Raw genomic sequence first — 23,949 nt, 5'->3', positions numbered from 1 at the left:
TTCTAGGAAACAAGTACCATTTTTTCTTATTGTGAGTGTGATCCTCATCCTCACTTACTGTTTCTCCGTCTGTCCTGCAGCTGCTGCGGCTTCCAGCTTTTCTACACTGCTTGCTGCGGCCACACTGTCCCCGACTCCCGGTCCAGCTTCCCTGCCTGCTCCTACTTCTCTACAGACGCATGGGCGGGCGGCGTCATCGTCATGACGTCCCCACCCAGTGTCTGTCACTGCCGGGCATCAGAGAGAACAGGCAGCCGGGCCCTCCTCCACGTAGCCGTGGAGGCCGGCGGCCATGTTTCTGTAGCCGCATACATATGTGCCTACAGGAACATGGCCACCGACAGTGAAGGAACAGGTAAGGCGGCTGCGGTGGGGTGGGTGAGAGGAGGTGGCCTAGGCAGGAGCTGGGACACACTGCCCTGCGTGCTATCTCCTCGCGTGGGCCATATGACGAGGTCTGGCGGGCCGGATTTGGCCCGCGGGCCTTGTGTTTGACACCCGTGTGATAGAATATTAAAGCCCCAGCAAGTTTGGACAGTTAAAAGGCGCCCACTGCTGGCTTCTGTGATCCGCTGCTGGGTCTGAAGACACAGCAGCGGATCAATTGCATTGATGTCCAGCAAAATGATGCAGCCAGGGTGCAGGTGACGCTGCATATAAGGACACAGCCACGGACCACAGAAAGCCCACAGCACGGGGCTGGCACTCTGTTCTGTCAAGGTGTGGATCATTGTGTCTAGGTTGACACTCAAGAGGTCAACCACCATTGGTTGACAGTCAAAAGGTCGTCAGGAAAAAAGATCGACATGCGTTAGGTCAAAAAGACGACACAAGCAAAAGGGTGACGCGAGAAAAGGTCAACATGAGTGTTTCACTTTTTTTTATCTATGTCTGCATAGCTCGACATGGACACAATATAAGTGCATGGCGCGGTGCGCTTCGGGAACCGTTCCTTACTGCGCTCGGCACGCTATTTTTTATTCTCCCCTTTATGCCCTCTGGGATGGCAAAGTATGAACAAGTCGGTAAAAACAAAATCATGAAAAACTTCTGTCGACTTCTTGCTTATGTCGACCTGACCATGTCGATCTAATGCACATCAACCTTTTTTCATGTTGAAATGTTGACTGTCGACCTAATGTTCACCTTCCGTATTATCAAATGTTCCGCAATCTGCTTCTGTCCCCAGACAGCCTCGCCAATGTGCTTCAAGTAGAAATGTTGGGGTTGATGGGATGATGATGCCCACAGCAACCAGTCAGGTTATACTTATTTATTTAGCACCTTCTTGAAGATAATAGTTAGAATCTAATAGAATCTGTGGCATATAGCCACAGTTCACTAGTGCCTCGTGCCTCCTTCACTGGTGCCTCGTGCCTCCTTCACTAGTGTCTCATGCCTCCTTCACTAGTGTCTCATGCCTCCTTCACTAGTGCCTCATGCCTCCTTCACCAGTGCCTCCTACCTACTGAACTGTATGCACACAATTATTGGACCAGCCTCATCCAATAGCTGCTGATGACGGAGAGAACTATTTATTTCATTACAGATATTTATATAGCGCTCACATATTACTCAGCAATTTACTGATCATTTTATGTCATTCCTATCAGCTCCTGATCTGGGGGACCTTACAATAAGCTGCGCTGGTCGGTCTGTGGAACCTCTTGGGTTACCGGCCGCCGATGTCACAGGAGCGGTTGGCACATGACTTCAGGAGGATCCGGTTTCCAACATCAGCCCCTATATACACACTGGGGGTTATTGTAAATCCACCAAACCCTGTCCCCTCCCCCCTCGCAGCGCGGGGTCACCCGCACAGGCTGCGAATGGATGTTTAGCACCTGCGCATGTGCAGACGCGCAACATTGGTCCTCTGTGCGAATGCACGGAGGACCGAAGGAACTTGAATAACCCCCACTGTCGGGAATCAAATCCATGGCCCCAGTGCTGTGAAGCAGCATTACTAACCACTGTGCCAGTGTGCTGCTCAAAGCAATCCGGACCCTGTAGAGTAGTTGATGGCAATCACCTCCCAGCGCACAGTTCATTGAGTTCCGTCACTGGTCTGTGAGCTAAGCCGGGCTTCATTCGCTTCACCGGTTCCGTAGTTAATTTTTACCAAATGTTTCAGTTTGTGCGGATTGCACAGTTACATGTAGAATAGCTGATTACTAATCACCTGCTGGCTGGCGATCCGTCACTGATTGCGGTATACTGTATTCGCCTCTGTATTGCGGTACAGTGCAATCAGCCTGTACAGATAGCAGCACCATGATGATGTCCTACTTAGCATTCGGGGCACGCGCTGCGTTACTCAGAAGAGCTTACGCATTGTGCGGGCACAGCGGCCTGGGAGACCGACTTCAGTCAACTCTGGGAAATGTTAAATGAATATATTGGATTTTTTTTTTTGTCTCTATCCCATATGCCACAAATGAGCTGTAAGAAATGTCTCTGTATTTCTTCACCCTTCTGTTTTCTTCAAATGACTTATTTGCTGCTGACATTTGCATTGTGACTTGGGGCTGTGATGTAAAATATGATTGAAGGTTTCCAGGGATAAAGCCGTCATCATTAGGATTCCCAATCCCTGCAGGAGACTCTTCAGGACGCGGTGGAGGCTGAGGGAGGCGCGAGGCGGTTCTGAGGATGCGGTTTGCACTGTTAATACTTCAGACCCAAACGTCACAGTCTGCAAACGCAACTCATCAACTGGGTGGCAATGGGGTGGTGACATATAGGGTGAGTCAGAGCTACTGAGTGTGCACCATAATCCCTAGAAATCCCCAGTGAGGATGCATTGGGCGGTTCTCAGCCCAGCAATTTTCCCCATCATCACTGTCCATACACGCTGGGCACAATCACCCAGTGTGTATGGACCTTTACACAGGTGGACAGTATCAGCGATGACTTGGAAAAGTGATGGGTGTTCCTGGTGGTGACAGGTCGGTGGCTTAGCGCATCTTATGGCCGGTTATGGAAGTGACACAGACATTTCAGTGAAAGTGGTTGCATACATGGAAGCTCAACCACATACACAGGAAACCGTACATGGACGGAGAAACCACATTTTCCATATGGCTGTTGCATATATCAGTGGTGCGGCTGAATGGTTAACGACCAATAGGAGAACGAATCATTAGCAATACATTGCGTACACATTAGATGATATGCACGGTCATTTTGTTAACGATATCATTATTTTGCATATCGTTAAGCTTCACTGTCTCTGCAAGTACGTTCTAGTTACAGTGTGGGTTTATTGGTACAGGTTGAGTATCCCGTATCCGAGTATCCGTTATCCGAATTATTCCGAAAACCAGACATTCCAGAAAGTGAAAAAAAAAATATTTTTTTGCTAAAAACTCACTGGGGACATTTGTAACAGCACTACTGAGGACATGATATGTAACTGGCACTATATATGTGCAAGAAAATGATTGCTTGGCATTCAAATTCAATATCTGAGATAGTACACAAATTTTGTTTCATGTTTTGAAACCTTGTTTTTTGAACAAATAAAATATATTTGTGTGTATTTTATGTGGTAATAAAATATAGTTGTGTGTATTTTATGTGTTTATACAGCATACATGCAAGATACTTCAAAATACATCATTGAAATATTAAAATATTCCGAAATACGGAATAATCTGTTATCCAAAATTCTCCTGGTCCCGAGCATTTTGGATACGGGATACTCAACCTGTATAGAGTTTTACATGTGATAGCTGTCGCTTCAGGGCTGCTGTAAACCAATTAGTATAAGACAAACCTGTTTACTGCTGTTAATCTGTACAGTTGCAGATGACTGCTAATTCTCTGATTGGTGATCAACTCTGAATCAGACCCTTGGATCACTGGTTCTCAAACATGGTCCTCAGGACACAGGTCATGTTTTCCAGGTCACCCGGCAGGAGCACTGTAAATCACCAACTGTCACACTTTAAATATTCCACAGGTGACCTTGAAAACATGAACTTTGGGATCCACGAGGACCGAGTATGGGAACCTGTGACAGATCGTAGCTGGGTAAGAATTTTCAGTGGAGACCATGGACCTAATTCAGATCCGTTCGGTTCTCCATGCATTTGTACAGAGGACCGAAATCTGTAGCCTTGCGAGTCAATCAGAATAAGGTCCAATGGGCAGCTGAGCTAGAATGTTGTAAAACAAAGAATTCTATGTGACAGCAATGAGCCCCTTTAACAGTAAATTAAATAACCCAAAGAAACGTTAATGAATGACATAAGTTACCTGTACAGCGCTGCATAAATTGTTGGCGATTCCAAATACTGTCAATGATAATAAAAATTAACAATAATGTAAAAAAACAAACAAGAACCAAACGTACATTTTTAATGACGCAAATACAAAAACAGTGTTTTGCACCACAAACAATATATCAACGAAACCAATAAAACGACAAAGACACAGCAATAATAACAGCGGGAATATGTCGTTTCCGGAATGGAATCAGCTGCAGCTGCATTATCGCCCCGTATCTGTTCGGAACAGGACTTAGAACAGGACAACGCCGTAATCTACAAAAAACCTCTAAGAAGCCGAGTAAACAAACATTGTGCAAAGGAGGAACTGTGACAATCTGCCCCAGAACCGTAGCACACCTGCTTATGAGCCATAACCGCTCAGCCAAACAGTGCTGTGCCCTACACACAGCGCGCCGCCGCACCACGGCTGTAAAAGGCTAAAAATATCTGTATGCACTCAAGTATTTTCTTGTGCAACGACCTTTATAATGTGATTAAATCAAGTCCTCGCGTGCAACCGTGTAATTAAAACACCTACTACTGTATGTGTCCTTAAACTGTCCCTGATAGTCAAAAGCTCCTTTGTTTCAGCTTTATTTTTATACACAACCCCTCGGTACGGCGGAGGGGGGGTACATTTCTAATGCTAAAGTGTGGGGAAATGATCTTCTTTCCCGCAGCTGCCTGATGAGCAGATATACAGAAGCCACCAGGGAATGAATGGGGGGTTGATGTATGGGGGACAGGCTGTGTTGCGCAGCATCGTAGCGCCATATGGTATGGCATGAAAGGGACATTTTTATTGCACAATTGATTACACAAATGTTTAAATATGCATTAGTGCCATCAGCAGACATTGAGCGGGAGAGGCCGTGACTCTCAGAGCTGGTTTGTCCATAAGTAGCCGAGAACAATCACCGCAGCTCCAGCCAATGAGTCCTGTGCACAATGTATCAGTGCAAAAAAAGGGGGGGATTGTGGTGGACAGCGTCAGGCTGGCAGAAGCTGAAATCTGCATTGCAGATTGCAGGCAGCAGCCTGGTTATTCAGTGGTAGGAGTGGTGAATGGGAAAGCCGGCCTGTGTTTGCAGTCATTGTATAGAAGAGGTTCCAGTGTGCTGCAGGTCCTGGGGGAGAGATTTGTCATTTCACTCCAACAGTCCCAGTCAGAGAGTAACAGAAGGACAATGATTAACTCGTCCGCAGTGAATTACTTGTGGCGACTTTTCTAAGTGGTCATTGTCCTGCCCCAACAACCCTCCCTCACACCCTTCACCACCTGTATTACTCTTCATTAGAATAGACAAACAGGGTCAATAAATGAATAACCTAAACAAATACTGACATTCCGAATGCAACATAAAATAAATGGTTTATTTTACTGGAACATTATCTATGTTTTTGGCGCATATGTTTTTCTGAAATTTGCGGACAATATATATGACAGGGAATATACAGTATATATTAATTTTAAAGTGTGGCTGCAGACTACACTCTGTGGGCCTGATATGAGTCTTTCAAGTTCTCTATTGTAACAAAATGATTCTATTCTACAGGTTGAGTATCCCGTATCCAAAATGCTCGGGACCAGGAGAATTTTGGATAACGGATTATTCCGTATTTCGGAATATTTTAATATTTCAATGATGTATTTTGAAGTATCTTGCATTTATGCTGTATAAACACATAATATACACACAAATATATTTGATTACCACATAAAATACACACAAACATATTTTAATTGTTCAAAAAACAAGGTTTCAAAACGTGAAACAAAATGTGTGTACTATCTCAGCACTGAATTTGAATGCAAAGCAATCATTGTCTTGCACATATATAGTGCCAGTTACATATCATGTCCCCAGTGATGCTTTTACATATGTCCCCAGTGAGTTTTTAGCAAAAAAAAAAATTTTTTTCACTTTCTGGAATGTCCGTATTTCGGAATAATTCGGATAACGGATATTCGGATACGGGATACTCGACCTGTATTAATTTCCTTCAGATTTGTGCCCGATTGGCTATCCCTTTTGCACAGTTATGTGTGGCCCTAAAGATCAGTTCATTAGAAACCAGAGACTTCATTGTAGTAGAAAGTGTCATAAGGATACAGCCAATCAGTTCATTAGTAACCAGTGACATCATTGTTGTGGGAAGTGCCATAAGGATACAGCCAATCAATTCTTTAGTAACCGGTGACATCATTGTTGTGGGAAGTGCCATAAAGATACAGCCAATCAGTTCTTTAGTAACCAGTGACATCATTGTTGTGGGAAGTGCCATAAGGATACAGCCAATCAGTTCTTTAGTAACCAGTGACATCATTGTTGTGGGAAGTGCCATAAGGATACAGCCAATCAGTTCTTTAGTAACTGGTGACATCACTCTGTCAGCAACATGTTTCTAAAACATGCTATCTGTAAATAAGATCTTTCAATGATTGGCATGGTTTATGGGGTCTCAGACTTGCGAGGACAGGGTGGGCAGCTGACGTCAGCTGTGCGCCCCCTGCACCAACGCACACGTTGGCAGACCGATTGAATCAGAATAACCCCCATGGTGTAGAAATGACAGCAGGCTATTGCTACCCACACCACACTTGTACGTCAGACACCTTCTGGCAGGGGTGCCCATTAATAACAAGTACCCAATGGCATTGGTCACTTTGAATATAGGTGAAGCAGAGGTATATATGTAGAAAATCTTTCCAATGAATCCGATGTCTAAAAAACAAAATTGCTTTGTGCTTTTCAGGCATTAAACGCTGACAGACAGAGCTTGGAATAACATTTAGTCTATGGTTACATGTTATCCATGTATAAATCTGCTCCTGGGCCACACACACACTACGGGGAATCTTGTTCTTCTCCGTTAAATATTTCATTAGTCTGGTAATATGTAACACACACTATTAGCTGCGTCTTCCTTTTTCAGCGATTTATGACGGTTCTGTATTCTGTGCTTTCAGATTAATATCTCCCCCATTTCTGCTGGGCACACAAATGCCAGTTCTTGTGCAAACACCTACTAATGCCTTTACCCATTACAGACACCTACAGCCTGACGGTAGTACAAGATGCCTGTGGGAGCTTTATTAAAGCTGGATCCAATTCAGTACAATGTCTGGCTGTGCAGATGAGTATGGGTCACTGAAGGTCGACAGGCCATAGGTCGAAAATGGGAAGGTCGACCGTCAAAAGATCGACATGAGTTTTTTTGTCCCAAATGTCATACACAGTGGACACCATCAGACATTGACACCATCAGACATGGACACCATCAGACATGGACACCATCTAAGTGTAACACGATCTACTGACCATATCCCATGCAGATTTCCCTGGGGTGGTCTACCGGGATGCAGTTAAGATCCCGGCGGTCGGGATCCCGGCGTTCAGAATCCCGACGCCGGAATCCCGACCGCTGAAATGCCGACACTTTCTCCCTCCTGGAGGGAGAATAAATTAGTGTGCCGAGCGTAGCGAGGCACCGGGCCCGCTGCATGGCGAGCGCAGCGAGCCCGCAAGGGGGGGCGATCCACGTCCCCCCCTTGTCGGCATTTCGGCTGTCGGGATTCCGGCGTCGGGATTCTGAACGCCGGGATCCCGACCGCCGGGATTCAATACTGAATCCGGTCTACCTACCATGATTTTCCTAGCTGCCCCTATGATCAATGTGCAAAGAGAAGGGTCGAGGATGGCTTTTGCAACCTGGTTCGGCTGCAGTCTGTGTTCTATGCTCTGATTTGTCAATCTGTTATTATACTAAAAGCAGAGATTAAAGAGGTCCTGGAGAGGTGGTGGAACTCCTTTCTTCTTGCTATAATTTTAGCATTCCCTATTAGCAAAACTGTGGCAATGCATGATGGGACTCACAACAGCTGGAGGGCCATAGTTTGGACATGCCTGCTCTAGCAGCTCTCTGTCCATGTGCCTCGGCAGCTCCATGCACTGTGTCCCTCCAGCAGAATCCCCAACTCTAAGTCCCTCCAGCCTCCTCTCACCCTGTGTTCAGCAAGCACAGAGCCTGCTCCACTTAGTGGCTCTTCTTCATTTCAGCAGCAGTGATGGCATGACATCACATACACCGTGCCAGAAGAAGCCGCTGGGAATCACTTCTCAGGGCTGTGGTAGAGGTGGAACTCAGTTCCCCCTAACATTAGAGGTGGCGGAACTCCGTTCCACCCCGTTCCCCCTCACTTTAACCCCTGACTAAAAGTGAATAATATATTAATACTACATGATTATATTTTCATTCTTAATAATTCTGCTAATGTAACATATCATCTATCTGCCAGCACGGACTTTTGTTGCGTAATAACTCCTATATCAGAAGATGCAACTTCCTTTACATCTACTAATGATTACAGACACTGTAGTTAAAGAGTAATATACCCTGCAGTAATTCTCGACCTTGCCAGGATTCCTCATGTGCAACTAGTGTACATAGCAATATAATATTGATGAGCAGATAAGGGGGTTGGGTAGCCTGGGATTCACAAAATGTGGAAAGTAAAAGTTAAATACCAGCAGACGATCATCGGCGGGACCGGGCATCAGCAATCACCGCTTATCGTTGCCAAACAGCAAAACTGAGCTTCTTTCAGCTCAGAATCGCCCAGTGTGTACGGGCCTTTAGAGTTGGCTACACAGGCCGGCCACAGCAGTAGTAATTTAGGTGCTTTGTAATTGCACATATGAATGTGCAGCCCTTGGAAAATACAAGCTCCGAAAACATCAATGTAACGCATGCATTTTCCCAAACACTCTTCGCCCCTTAAACTTTCGGTTGAGAGCACTAAACGGCAATCTGTGGCCAAGTTCTCAGTGCGAGTGGCGGGATGGCAGGGGCACCCTCAAGCATGGTTGGGGGAATTTTGGGGAAAAGGGTCAGAACAGTCGCACAAGTTTTAAGTGTAGCAATGATTTTTTGGGATTTACCCTCATATATTGATTTCTTTTAACATGTACTTCAAACAGGTGGAGGGTGTGCTACCACTGGACACAAATGTATTATAGCAACAGGGAAAGGAAAGAATGTCGCTGTGTGGTGCACAAAGAGATTGATTAATCTAAAATCTAACTTTTATTACAAATTTCTAGAATTGTAGCGAAGTATGGGACACAAACATTACAGAACATGAAACATAAAGTGACTTAAAAAAGGATAATATATCCTAGTAGATGTGACTGCAATACTTTATCCCCTTGACAGATTTGTATGTATGATGTCTGTCTCCACGTATATGTAAATTCAATTAGTGTTTGGAGACTGTTTAAGCGGGTGGCGGGTCTGGGGTCCGGTCTCCGGTGCTGGTGTGCGGGCGGTGTCTGATGTGAGCTGCCACTTTCACAATCAGACCCCCGTTCCACCGCAGTCAACAGCACGGAGCCGCAAACACCTCCCGCTGATGGACGGGATAAGCCGCGGTGTCTAAGTGTAGTGCGCCGGGGGCTAGAGCCCGTCTGACCGGTCAAAAGAGAGAGTGCTGACGTCAGACACTGCGTCTCTGGCCGGGCGTGCCCAGTGGCACACGTTTTAAGGCAGAGGTTGTGTCCTGATGAAGCTCCCATAAGCGAAGCGTACGCTGACCCGTCAGCATTCTGTTGTGCCTCCCTACTCCCTTTCCCCACATATCAATGTTTATATTTTTGTGAATTGTTAATAGCCGAACCTCTGCCTTACAAACGTGTGCCATTATAAACCTCATCGCTCAGTCACCTACTGATTATCTCACCTCATCGCTCAGTCACCTACTGATTATCTCACCTCATCGCTCAGTCACCTACTGATTATCTCACACCTCATCGCTCAGTCACCTACTGATTATCTCACCTCATCGCTCAGTCACCTACTGATTATCTCACCTCATCGCTCAGTCACCTACTGATTATCTCACCTCATCGCTCAGTCACCTACTGCTTCTTGAACCTCATCACTCAGTTACCTACTGATTCTCTCACCTTATGGCTCAGTCACCTACTGATTCTCTCACCTCATCACTCGGTTACCTACAGATTCTCTCACTTCATCGCTCGGTCACCTACTGATTCTCTCACTTCATCGCTCGGTCACCTACTGATTCTCTCACCTCATCGCTCAGTCACCTACTGATTATCTCACCTTATCGCTCAGTCACCTACTGATTATCTCACCTCATCGCTCAGTCACCTACTGATTATCTCACCTCATCGCTCAGTCACCTACTGATTCTCTCACCTCATCGCTCAGTCACCTACTGATTCTCTCACCTCATCGCTCAGTCACCTACTGATTATCTCACACCTCATTGCTCAGTCACCTACTGATTATCTCACCTCATCGCTCAGTCACCTACTGATTATCTCACCTCATCGCTCAGTCACCTACTGATTATCTCACCTCATCGCTCAGTCACCTACTGCTTCTTGAACCTCATCACTCAGTTACCTACTGATTCTCTCACCTTATGGCTAAGTCACCTACTGATTCTCTCACCTCATCACTCGGTTACCTACAGATTCTCTCACTTCATCGCTCGGTCACCTACTGATTATCTCACCTCATCGCTCGGTCACCTACTGATTCTCTCACCTCATCGCTCAGTCACCTACTGATTATCTCACCTTATCGCTCAGTCACCTACTGATTATCTCACCTTATCGCTCAGTCACCTACTGATTATCTCACCTCATCGCTCAGTCACCTACTGATTATCTCACCTCATCGCTCAGTCACCTACTGATTCTCTCACCTCATCGCTCAGTCACCTACTGATTCTCTCACCTCATCGCTCAGTCACCTACTGATTATCTCACCTCATCGCTCAGTCACCTACTGATTATCTCACCTCATCGCTCAGTCACCTACTGCTTCTTGAACCTCATCACTCAGTTACCTACTGATTCACTCACCTTATGGCTCAGTCACCTACTGATTCTCTCACCTCATCACTCGGTTACCTACAGATTCTCTCACCTCATCGCTCAGTCACCTACTGATTATCTCACCTTATCGCTCAGTCACCTACTGATTATCTCACCTTATCGCTCAGTCACCTACTGATTATCTCACCTCATCGCTCAGTCACCTACTGATTATCTCACCTCATCGCTCAGTCACCTACTGATTATCTCACACCTCATCGCTCAGTCACCTACTGATTATCTCACCTCATCGCTCAGTCACCTACTGATTATCTCACCTCATCGCTCAGTCACCTACTGATTCTCTCACCTCATTGCTCGGTTACCTACAGATTCTCTCACTTCATCGCTCGGTCACCTACTGATTCTCGCATCTCTTAACTCACTCACTATTACACTTGAACCCTGATTCACTCTCATCTTAATTAACCTCCTGACTCACGTTCACCCTCTAATTCAAACACCTCCTGATTTACTCACCTCCCAAATCACACACCTCCAGACTCACTAACCTCATAATTCACGCACCTCCTGATTCAGTTTACCTCTTGACTTACTGGCCTCCTGTTCCTCTCACCTCCTGATTCATTTACCACCTGATTCACTCCTGTTCATCTCACCTCCTGAATCCCGATCAAGCATCATTAATCTTTCACTCTCCTGTGTTCTGTCAATCTGTCACACTCTATATTAGACATTTTGTGTTTTCTTTCCAGTACTGCACTTAGGGATTGATGCAATGACCTTTCGTTGTCTTCAGCAAATTGGCAGATTCAGTAGACAAAATAATAACTGTAATGCATCAGGGCAGCTCTGTCTAATGCTCTCCCCACGCACTTCAGAGGTACAGCTTCTGCAGCGCTGTCTTTCTACATTCCATTTATCTACAGAGTTTCATGCACACTGTTATACAAGAGCTTTTTTCTAGCCAAAATACTGGTATATAGCCCTGTTCTCTAATGGACTATGTCAGAGATGGCGTCAGAGGGAGATGACTGGGGAAGGGGTTATATGGAGATAATTTCGGAAGGGGTATAAAGGTACTCTGGAGTGATATGGATATGACTGCGGAAGGGGTATAAAGGTACTCAGGAGTGATATGGATATGACTTGGGAAGGGGTATAAAGGTAGTCTGGAGTGATATGGAGATGACTTCGGAAGGGGTATAAAGGTAGTCTGGAGTGATATAGCGTTCTTGTCTCCTAGCACGGCGCCCACATTTTCTACGTACGGCACCGTAGGGAAATCGCATTGCATGGGCCCTTGTAGCGGCATGCGATGTGATGCGATGCAATTTTTTAATGTAATTTTTTAATGTAATGCAGTTTGTCTTTTCTTCCAACACCATTATGCAACTCATAAATAACATCCCAGTAAATTAAGATTTTGGGGTAGATTTAATAAGCTCGGTGAAGTGATAAACTGTCTGGTTTTTTATCACCGACCAATACTCTTTAAAAAAACTCATACTAGAGCGAAACGCGTTAGGGATCCGGCACCCCTGGGGATAAGGACACTTTTGAGTCCACGTTCACCTCCATATATGCGCCCCAACATTGGTCTACAATGTTAGACGCACGGAACATTCAAACTTCATCACATGGACGCTGACTGCAGTAACATCGTTGACGGCGGTGCAGCGGGTGAGAGGCACGGCTTTGCCTGTCACACAGGTGCCCGGAATAGCTGGAGGTGAGACCACCCTCTGGCGCATGTGAGAGACGGCAGTACCGTTCTCAATTCCGTCAGATACAAAAACCCATTGGAGTCCGTGAGTATTGCGCTAAGTGGAGATCATTTTCCATTGAACGGCACTTGGATAACAATATATTGGCATATTAAGTGGACATTTTTTCCCCCCATACACAAAACTGGAGGATAATATGGGGTCCATTTTTATATAATCAGTTTTTAAATCAGATCAATTCTTTATAATTAAATGCATGCTAGCAATTGTATATAAATGTGATAAATAGGTGGTCACCTAAATTATATATGAGCAAAAGTCTACAGATATTCTTAGTCATTTAAGCTTTTATATTATGTTTATTGTATTTTGGTATATTTATTTCTTTACATTTTATTAAAAATATTATTTGATATAAACTGTGTGTAGCATTTATTCAGTCATATTGCACCTCATTAAATATTAGCGCAGGTATTGGGATTTATTTCCTGTTGGTTTGAAGAATGACAGTTAGGGGCTGATTGGCCGGTGATAAAAACCAGATACTTTATCACTTCACCGAGCTTAATAAATCTACCCCTGAGACTCATGATTGTGTTTTTGATTTCCACACTAGACACTAATAAGCCATGGTTGCAAGGATGATGGTGGATTAGCTGTCATAGTCATAAATTCCACTACTAAAAAATGACGGGTAAAGCATAAAACCCCCAACAACTTGATTTAGGTCATGACAAAGTCGAGTGAAAGGTTCATCACAGTTGTGATAGTAATGTCACATTAATTACATCTGAATCCAGTTGCCTGGCAAGTGGCCAATCTATGTCACAGCGTGTCTCCAAGCGTGTCTCTGCTCTGGCCGTCTGCTTTGTTTACTGTCATGTGCCAGGGTTATGCAAACGGAATCAGTTCCTCAGCCCAGACCACGCATCATGTGACTTCACTGCAGAATTGCGCGTGAGACCTCCATAGCTAAATTCTAGGGAATGTACAGAATTTTTGTTGTACATTTATAATTGTTTTTTTTTCTCCTCTATTCTTACCGTACCCACTCTACATATATAAAACTGTTAAGATTATGTCTGTGCCAAATTTTTTGTTTTGAAAAATTTCATACCCTACACAAGACCAGCGGCGGCTCCTACCTATCAGAGGGGAGCTTCAGCCCGGCCGTGATGGCACCACCCCTCCTCCGCTACCGGTCCTGGCCACTGCCGCTGGTCACCACCGCAGTTGTGGGCCCGCCGCATGCGCAGTATCATCCTTGGTACGGCGCATGCGATGGCCCCCAGCTTCTATGGGCTGCTTCGGCAGCTGCCCATAGAATCTAAATCATGGTCCCAGCCCCTTTACACTACAGGTGACAGGCATCGGGACCGGCGCATTTACAGTACCAACACTATTCTAATTGGGGGTCTATGTCGGCAGGTGAAAAACACAAACCTGCAAAAAACTCAAGCTGAGCCTTTCCACGTGACAACCTTTTCCCTGTCTATCCTTTGCCTGTGTCAACCTTTTGACATTGTCGACCGTTTGGCAATGTTGACATTTTAATGTTGACCTAGACCGTATGATCCACACCCCTTACTGTATTCTGTATAGGCTGTGTGTCCTGTGTGGATACTCACCAGCATTACAGAGAAGAAATGGACAAGCCATAACATAACCTGATGAAGGCCCTGATGAAGGCCGTGTCGGCAATACACCTATTATGTATGTTTGAAGTAAGTTATGAGCGTCTTCCCTTCAGGTTCTAAGATTCACGGTTCTGTCTCTCACTTTCAAAGAACTCCGGTTATTACACGATGTGGAAGGTTTATCAGGCGTATAATCCCTTGCAATACCCCATGCTAAATTTCATTATCCAGATACGCTCCCTGACATTTCTAATGCCGTGTCATGTCCCGGCAAGTAATGATAGCGCAGACTGACAGCTCTGCTGCCTAGATAATTCCACGGCTGCTGAGGTCACTTCGTGGCGCAAGTCCTCACCTCTAATCTCCAAGATCTGTGACTGAGATTACGCTGACTTTATATTTAGGAAACCTGTATCACAGCCACTTGTGTTGAACTACAACTCCCAGCATTTTCAGATACATTCCAGGGGAATATCGGGGGGTCATTCTGGTTTACTTGCAAGACTGCGAGTTCGGCCCCGTCCCAATGCTTGTGGGACTGCGCATGGTATATTATGCGCATGTTCAAGTCCCCTTTGCGAACTTACATAGTCACCGAACCGTTCACGAGGATTGGGGCTGGCCGGGTGCGGACGGCGGTGGGGACCGCCCATGGGAACGCCCAGTGTTTTATGGGCATCCCGATGAAAATGCTGGGCATTCCCATAGGTATTTGGACCGGGCGATGTGTGCCAGGGGATGGCAGCTGACATCACAGGATGGCAGCTGACATCACAGGATGGCAGCTGACATCACAGGATGGCAGCTGACATCACAGGATGGCAGCTGACATCACAGGATGTCAGCTGCCCACCCAGTCTCTGTCCCGACAGTTCCCACTGACTTTTATTTGCGAAGCCAGGGGAAAACATTCAACGGCCGGCAACCATCGAATGTTTTCTCTTACAGCGGAGGCATGGGAGGGGAATCGGCGGTGGGCAGAGTTGTGTATTTGGTGGGGCGGCATCTCAGATGTGATCCTCACAGCTTACCGAACAAACCAGAATGAGGGCTGCCATACCTTCCAACTTTTTCTTCCTGGACAGCACGGCCGCCTGCCTAAAGGGGGCGGGCCTTATACAGAGGTGGCATGGTCTTGTGCGGAAGGGGTGTGGTCTCTTTTGGGGCATACCAACAGCATCTCTTCAGTGATCACCGGCTGCTCCCCCAGTTGTCACTGCAACCCACGGGTGAGACAGCAGGACATTGTCCAAATATCAGGACTGCCCCACTGGAATCGGGACAGTTGGGACTTTACTAATTCCCTTAAATGGACTTGGACATTGAACTCGAACAGCTTGCTCACACTTGCTGTTGCCACGCGGCTGCATTTTATTTGTCACCGTCTTGTTACCACCCCCCAACATTTGTTCTAATCCACACTATAACCACCGCTGTAAGACCATCGCGGCACATGCACAAACATCAATACTGCATCCGCCTCTAAATCAGTCCCATAGAGCATTGAATGGCTCCAGAGATACAGCCATAGCGTGCTTAGAGTGGCTTATGGAATATGCGGCATTGCTATTTGTTTGCCGCTGGTTTCCTCGACACTTATGATTGGTCACTGGCTGTGCCAACAATAATTCTTCCGTTCTGTGAGGTTCCATGGCATTACTATGGCTGTGTATCATGGCTTGAGACTACTGTATCTTGAAGAATGTCTATTCCTTAATGAGATAGTCCCCTGGGCACTATGTTGCTATAAATGAATATTAATCTTTTGCAGGAAGCTCTTTCGATGCATATTATGAGAAGCCATCTGATGTGTTGGCATAAACCCAGGAAAATAACTTGGCAGACTTAGCACCCCCCCTACCTACAGCCTCACTACAACCTTCACTGCTAGATAGAAATGTTTCTGGAGATCTGAGCCAGAACAAACACTTCTAATTATTCTAGAATCCTTTCATGTTCTAGAGTAAACAAGTTATTTTGTTATAGATTAAAGTAGAACTAAACTTTCCTGGCGTGGAATACATGCAATGGTATCACAAGTGCCGGTGGCCCTGGGCTGCATGCCCTGCACCTGGAATGGGGCTCTGTGACCGCCCATTCAGTACTTCCCCCTCTACTCTCCTCTGGTGGTGCCATCTTTCCGGTGATATATTTTGGGAATATGGCTCTGCACAGGAGCTGACGCGTGCAGTTTGGTTCCCGGGAGTTCAACCCTGCTATGGAGCAGGGTTGTTCCCGAGTTCAACCCGGGGTCCTGGCTTGTGTGAAAGTGGTAGGGGGTACTCATCCCAGTTGCCGATCCTCTGTGTGCTGTGTGGCTGAGAATCCGCACAGGCGGCGGGCGCAGATGACAGGACAGGCGGCATATGTAGATGATGCAGCTCTCCGGCACCCTCACTGCAGCCGGGCAGCGGCGTCATCTGCGCCCGCCATCTGACCTGTCATCTGCGCCCGCTGAATTCCTGGTCTGCACCGAGGACCAGCAACCCTGGGTGAGTACTCTGCACCTCCTGCCCACCTCTGCCGCCATCGCGCCTCCTTCCCACACCAGAAAATGCAGGGACTTTTCTGGTGTGAAACGGGCCAACCCCGGCATGATCCCTGAGCCATATTCCCGGGTGGGTCCCTGCATTTTCTGGTGTGAAAGGGGTATATGATTTGCGAGGGGTGTGTTCAAATTGAAATTGAAGGGTAAGAATAAAGCAGCCAGTATTTACCCTACACAGAAACATACAGTAATAACTCCCCAAATCTATCTCTCTCTGCACATGTTACATCTGCCCCACCTGCAGTGCACCATGGTTTTACCCATTTGAGAAAGATTTTGCAATCAACTCTGAATCAGGCCTACAGGTATGTTCACATTCAAGTGGTCTGATTCAGAGTTGGACTGAAAAAGAAAGTGTAAGAAACCCTTACTGCGGTGACGTGTCATGGGGTGTAATGGGAATGTCATGGGGCGTTACAAGGGTGTCATGGGAAGTTATGTGGGTGCAGTAGGAACTTCATGTAAAGGGCGTGTCATGGGGGGTGTAATGGGAGTGTCATGGGGTGTAATGGGTGTGTTATGTGGTGAAGTGGGAGCTTCATAGGCGTGTAGAGTCTGTGTCATGGGCGTGTAATAGGAGTGTCATGGGTTTGTAATGGGGGGTAATGAATGTGTCATGGGCGTGTCACGGGAGTGCCATGGGCGTGTCATGTTCATGTAATGGGCGTGTCACAGGAGTGCCATGGGCGTGTCATGTTCATGTAATGGGCGTGTCACAGGAGTGCCATGGGCGTGTCATGTTCATGTAATGGGAGTGTTATGGGAGTGCCATGGGTGTGTAATGGAAGTGTCGTAGGTGGGTTATGGTAGTGTCATGGGCGATGGTGGCCATATCTTAAGAAAGTACAAAGGAGACTCGGCACAAATCAAAGGCTGCTCAGTGAGTCGATAGTCGATGGTGGAGAAATCAGATCAGTCAGCGCACTTGAGCATAGCTCCGATATGTAAAGTAGACATTGCAGGTCTTGCTAAGTCCATAGCGTAGTAGTGAACAAGGGGGAATGCTTAGGCTGGCATTTGAATATTTAACATGGGAATCCTCAGTAATCGCAGCCACACATGGTTAGCGCCCATCTCTGAATCCCGCCCAAAGTTATTTGTCCAAATATGCACTTTCCAGCCTAGCAATGTAGGTGACTTTGTTGCAGTCAGTGGGTAAAGCCTACACCAATGTCACAGTTCTTTTTCAGTATCTCCGTCAGTCGTACAGTATATTTCTTATGCAGTAACTAATAACATGTCTCTGAGGACAACTATGTCGTCTTAATGTGAAGAAAATTATTTTCAGATGTTTAAAGGAAAATATCTAATTTTTTTTTTTGTTCTTTAACAGGTGTTCAACACATATTCCAATGAAGACTATGACAGGCGGAACGATGAAGTGGACCCAGTAGCTGCTTCGGCAGAATACGAGCTGGAGAAACGCGTGGAAAAGCTGGATTTATTCCCAGTGGATCTGGAGAAAGGTATGTTTTCTTCCAGCTAATTGGAAATGAATACAAGGTTGCTGTGGAGAAACAGCAATTGTTTGTTATACGAGAGAAGTGTCATTACAGCCGGCTACACCAAGTATCAAATTGCAGCTTCCGTAACAGAGTTTCTCATTCACCCCTTCATACACTACCCTAACAATCTGAATACCACACTGGACACTTCACTTATACTGGCAGCTATGGGAAGGACATTCATGTATTGCATTGCTAAACCTATTAGTATTGTTCCCAGAGAATTGGCCACATGCCTCAGTGATGTCACTAGCTAATCGTGCATTGGCCTCATGTCACAGTGATGTCATTTAGCTCCACCTGATTGGACCTAATTTCTCAGTTATGACTTTAGCTGCTAGGGAATTTGCCTAATGTTACAGAGATGCCACCAGCTAACAGTACATTTGCCTCATGCCTGACACAGCCCCCCCAGACCATGGGGGGTACTTACTGGGCCTGGGGGTGCTGGTGGTGTGGGCAGCAGGCTGGCATCTCAGTGTAGGAGACCCCAGGAGGCTTCCGGGTAGCGTTGGCGCGCATCTCCCTAGGGTCGCGCGCGCTGCAGTAGAGGCTCTGTTAAAGGGCCAGTTTCGCACTTAGCAGAGGACGTCTGCAGGAAGTTGTTCCTCCTATTTAAGGAAGTCTCTGGCAGGCATCCCCTGCCAGAGTATAGGTTCACCCTGCTCCAGCGTCCTTACCTGTTCCAGATAAGTGCTACCGACCTTTGCCAATCTTACGCCTCATCCTCCTGTACCACAACTGTGTTCCCCGTGTATGACCCGACTTGACCTTGGACTCTCCTTTGCTTAACCCTCCGGTACCTGATTTGCCCGCTAGTTGCTGACCAAGCCAGATGACCATGTTGCGTTATTCTACTTAACTAGGACTATACCAACTCATAGGGAAACCTGACCAGGAGGCCGCGACTGACGTGTCGGGCGCCACAGAAGCCCAAATACAGATTGGTGGGGTCACTGGTAGAAAACTTCCAGCACATTTAGACTCCATGCCCCTGTGTCAGGTCATGCCAATTCCCGAGTTGTCAGTCCAAATACTTGTGTGAAAATGCCTCAGTGATGTCACTAACTACTACAGAATTGGCCTCATGTCACAGTGATGTCACTAGCTACTACAGAAATTGGTCTCTTTTCACAGTGATGTCACTAATGCATTGGCCTCTCCTGTCTCAGTAATGAAATTAGCACAGGGGGGCATGCTGGGTGTTCCCATGCAAATGGTGGTGGTGTGCCAGGGGCAGCCTGTGTTTTGCCGGAAGCCCGCAAATATAAGTCAATCTCCCATTGACTTATATTTGCGAGTCCAGGAGAAATCATTTGATTGTTGGCGACCATCTAATGATTTATCTGGCAGCGGACACATGTGCGGGGATGGGCCTTCGTGACCCATCGCCTTTTGCAGGTTGCGAGAGGATATGGCGATGGGGGGAGGGGATGCAGAGGGGCGGGCAAGCTGGGACTCAGTAAGCTGCAAGGCCAAGGTCAACCAGAATGAGTGCTTATGTCTTAGATATTAACTCCATTCCTCACTGATGTCACTATTTCCTATTGACTGCATTCTGAAAATATGGATTGCAGCGTTAGATTTACAAATTTGAAAATCCATCCAATCAAGCATCACAAATAAATAAAAAATGCAAAAAGAAACCTATAGTTATGGCCAAAACATTAGAGAATGACACAAGTATTGGTTTTCATAAAGTTTGCGGCTTCATTATTTTAAGACCTTTTTGTCAGATCTTGCAATGGTATACTGAAGTGAAATTACAAACATTTCATTAGTGTCAAAGGCTTTTATTGGCCATTACATAACGTTTTTCAGTGTTGACCCTTCTTACTCAAGAACTCTGCAGTTCGCCCTTGCATGCTGTAAATCAACATCTGGGCCACATACTGACTGGTGGCCTCCCATTCTTACCTCATCAATGTTTGGAGATTGTCAGTATTTGCGGGTATTTGTTTGTCCATCCGTCTCTTGAAGATTGACCTACAAGTTCTCAATGCACTTAATGTCTAGGGATGTTTTTAACCATAAACCTAAAATGTTTAGGTTTTGTTCCCTGAGCCCCTTAGTTATCACTTTTACCTTTATGACAAGGTGCTCCATCATTCTGGAGAAGGCAATGTTCCTCACCATACTGTTCTTGGATGTTTGAGAAGTTGCTATGGATGATGTTTTGGTACCATTCTTTTATTGTTCTTACGCAAAATTTTGAGTGGGCCCACTCGCTTGGAGGAGAAGCAATCCCACACATTAATGGTCTCAGGTTGCTTTACTGTTGGCATGACACCTTTCCTACTCCGGAAAAAAGTTTTTTCCAGATGCACCAAACAACCTGTAAAGGTATTTATCAGAGAAAATGACTTGACTCCAGTTCTCAGAAGTCCAATCCCTATAGCTGCAGAATATCAGTCTGTCCCTGATGTTTTTTTCCCAGAGATACATTGGCTTCTTTGCTGCCCTTCTTGACACCAGGCCATCCTCAAAAAGTCTTTGCCTCACTGTGCGTTCAGTTGCACTCGCCTACCTTCTGCCATTCCTAAGTAAACTGCACTGATCCCGCAGCTGGATCAACTTTAGAAGACTTGCTGGATGTCCTTGGGTGCCCAGAAGCCTTCGTCATAGCTATACAACCTCTATGCTTGAAGTTCTTTATGATACGATAAACGTTCAATTGAGATGCAATGTTACCGGCAGAAATATCCTGGCCTGTGAAGCCCTTTTGGTTCAAAGCAATGATGACAGCACATGTTTTCTTCCATGTAACCATGTTTAATAGAGGAAGAACATTGATTTCAAGGACCACCCTCCTTTTAAATCTCCCGGTCTGTTATAATGCCTCAGTCAGCATGACAGTGATCTTCAGCCTTGTCCTCGTCAACACTCTCGCCTGTGTTAATGAGAGAATCACTGACATAATGTCCACTGGTCTTTTTTGTGGCAGAACTGGAACGCAGTGGAAATGTTATTTTTGGGATTTCGTTCATTGTCACGGCAAAGAGGGACTTTGCAATTAATTGCAATTCATCTAATTACTCTTAATGATATTCTGCAGTATATGCAAATTGCCATCATAAAACCTGAGGCAGCTGCGGGGAGGCGACGTGAGGCGGTGTAGGGCTCAGACAGAACGGGGTGTGCTAGCGTCTCATGCGTGCATGCCGCCTTCTGTCTGATGGCGGGCCCTGGCAGTTGGCGATAGAATGGTCAGGACCCGCAAGAATGAGAGGCGCTCCATCTGTAGAAATGAATTGGTTGCTATGGGCAACTTCTCCACTCTTTAGGAGGCTTAATAGCTCTCCTTTTTTCTTTCACATCAAAAGAAAAGTTGTGTCTCATAAATCCTTGCTGTTATGTGGTTTAGGGGTAAATTTAATGAAGATGGGATGTTGCTAATAGAAACCAATCAGATTCTACTTCTTATTTATTTATTTAGTACCTTCTAGAAGATAATAGATAGAATTTGATTGGTTGCTAAGGGCAACATCCCATATTCACTAGAACTCCCATCTTAGTAAATTGACCCCTTAGAATCTATAAGGGAGAGATACAGCAAAGCTTGTACAGTGATGATGTGGAGAGAGATAAAGTAATAATCAATCAAGCCGCTGCCATGTTACAGGCTGTGTTTGTAAAATGACTAGAGCTGATGTCAGCGATGACCACGTCCAGCCTGGTTCCTCTGCAGATTTTTTGGGAAGCCATAGACTAGGCATGGCCAAACTGTGGCCCTCCAGCTGTAGTGAAACTACACATCCCAGCATGCCTTGCCATAGATTTAGCATTCCCTAATAGCAAAACTGGCAAGGCATGATGGGACGTGTAGTTTCACAACATCTGGAGTGCCATCGTTTGGACATGCCTGCTCAGATGGAAAAACTGTTGGATGATTCGGTTTTTGCGATTGGATTGCTGCATTTGCAGTTTTGCAAGGGGCGGTTATTCTTTCTGTCTGGATGGTGACATTTTGATCGCAGTCCACAGTTTTTTCTCTAAATAATGATCCATGCTGAATTAGTTCAGATATATAATAACATATGAAGAAATGTGTTTCCCTTTGTTCTTAGCGATGTCTCCTCCCTACACGTGTTCTCCTTACTCCCCTGTATTACATATTAGTAATGTGTTAGTCCCAGTGCAGGACTAGGGGTAGTGGACTGTAGGGGTTAATGTAACTGGCATTAAGTGTAGATTATAATTTCTCACAGCAAGCGCCATTTGCTGGTAATGTCACTGCAAACGAGTGGACCAAATCCTGCCATCAGCTTCCCATGTGACCTTGAGTAGGTTCTGCTTATCTGCCTGGCCTCAGGTGCTAGAAAATTGATTGTTCACTTCATGAAGTAGAGGATTTACTGGGCCAGCGCTCTTCCCTGCAGCTCTAAGTATGTCATCACTTCTGTTCAAAGTAGAAATAAAAGGTTTCTTAGTGCAAAGCAGCTATGGAAGTATATGCAATGATGGTGACCTCTGCTGGCCAGCATGGGGAGTGCAAGTCACCACCACGTGCACAAGTGTGAGGGCAAATATGCCCAGTGGTTGCTTTAGTAGCGTCATGGTCAGCAGAAAAAAAGTGAGTGTTCTCAGTTATCCCCACCCCTCAAATGCAAGTTCAAATGCTGCATGTCCCATGTGTTTCACACGTGGTGTCACCGGTGTTATCCTATCACCATGGTAACCAGCCTAGCATGACGATTGCGGACGTGGTGGTGTGGTGTTTTGCTAATGCGTCAAAGCCATAATACATAGTCCCCCAGGGAAATTTGTGTGTTGATTATTAGATAGACAGTCAATAGGCCTACCCCAAAATGTTGACGTACAATAGGTCGACAGGGTCAAAAGGTCACACAAAAATGTCGACATGAGGCTTCAGGCTCAGTGCCTCTCAGCAGACTGTTTATATTCTCCCTTGATTCCAACATTGGTGGTGAAGTAAGAACAAGTCTGTTTAAAAAGAACAATCATGGAAAACCCCCTGCCAACATTTTGACCCTGTCAAACTAATGCATGTCGAATTGTTTCATGTCAATCTTTTCACCCTGTCGATTGTTAAAAAAAAAATTGTTTTTGTTCTTACTTCACCATCTATGTTGGCACAGAGGGAGAACATAATAGTAGCCCAGCGAGCCATGAGAGGGTACGCAGTGCACTAATTGAGGGGCCATGTCGACATTTCCCGGACAAAAACTCCTGTCAACATTTTTGTCTAATGACCTTTGGGCCCTGTCAACCTATTGAATGCCTACTTTTTGGGATAGACCTATTGACGGTCTATATAAACACTTTAGATCTAGAAACCGGAACTAGGTCCCATGCCCTGAAACGCGTCTGAAATTGTAGAAAAAAATAATAAAAATATAATAATGTTGTGGTACTGTACAGAATTTGG

At 45.7% G+C, this 23,949-nt stretch overlaps 1 protein-coding gene across 4 annotated transcripts in view; it reads left to right on the top strand.

Annotated features, from left to right (window-relative positions):
• PPP1R9A (protein phosphatase 1 regulatory subunit 9A) overlaps positions 1–23,949 on the top strand; it is a 176,966-nt gene that overhangs the window by 64,464 nt on the left and 88,553 nt on the right. For all 4 annotated transcript variants that reach the window (XM_083189433.1, XM_083189432.1, XM_083189434.1 and 1 more), the window contains exon 3: positions 18,389–18,521. In XM_083189433.1, coding sequence (XP_083045559.1) covers positions 18,389–18,521 — 133 coding nt within the window. The remainder of the gene's footprint in view (positions 1–18,388; positions 18,522–23,949) is intronic.

The sequence above is a fragment of the Crinia signifera genome, chromosome 5 (genome assembly GCF_055691185.1).
Source record: "Crinia signifera chromosome 5, ASM5569118v1, whole genome shotgun sequence".
Classification (NCBI taxonomy): domain Eukaryota; kingdom Metazoa; phylum Chordata; class Amphibia; order Anura; family Myobatrachidae; genus Crinia; species Crinia signifera.
Note: the sequence above shows the minus strand (reverse complement) of the source record. Positions and strands in the feature narration are given on the sequence as shown.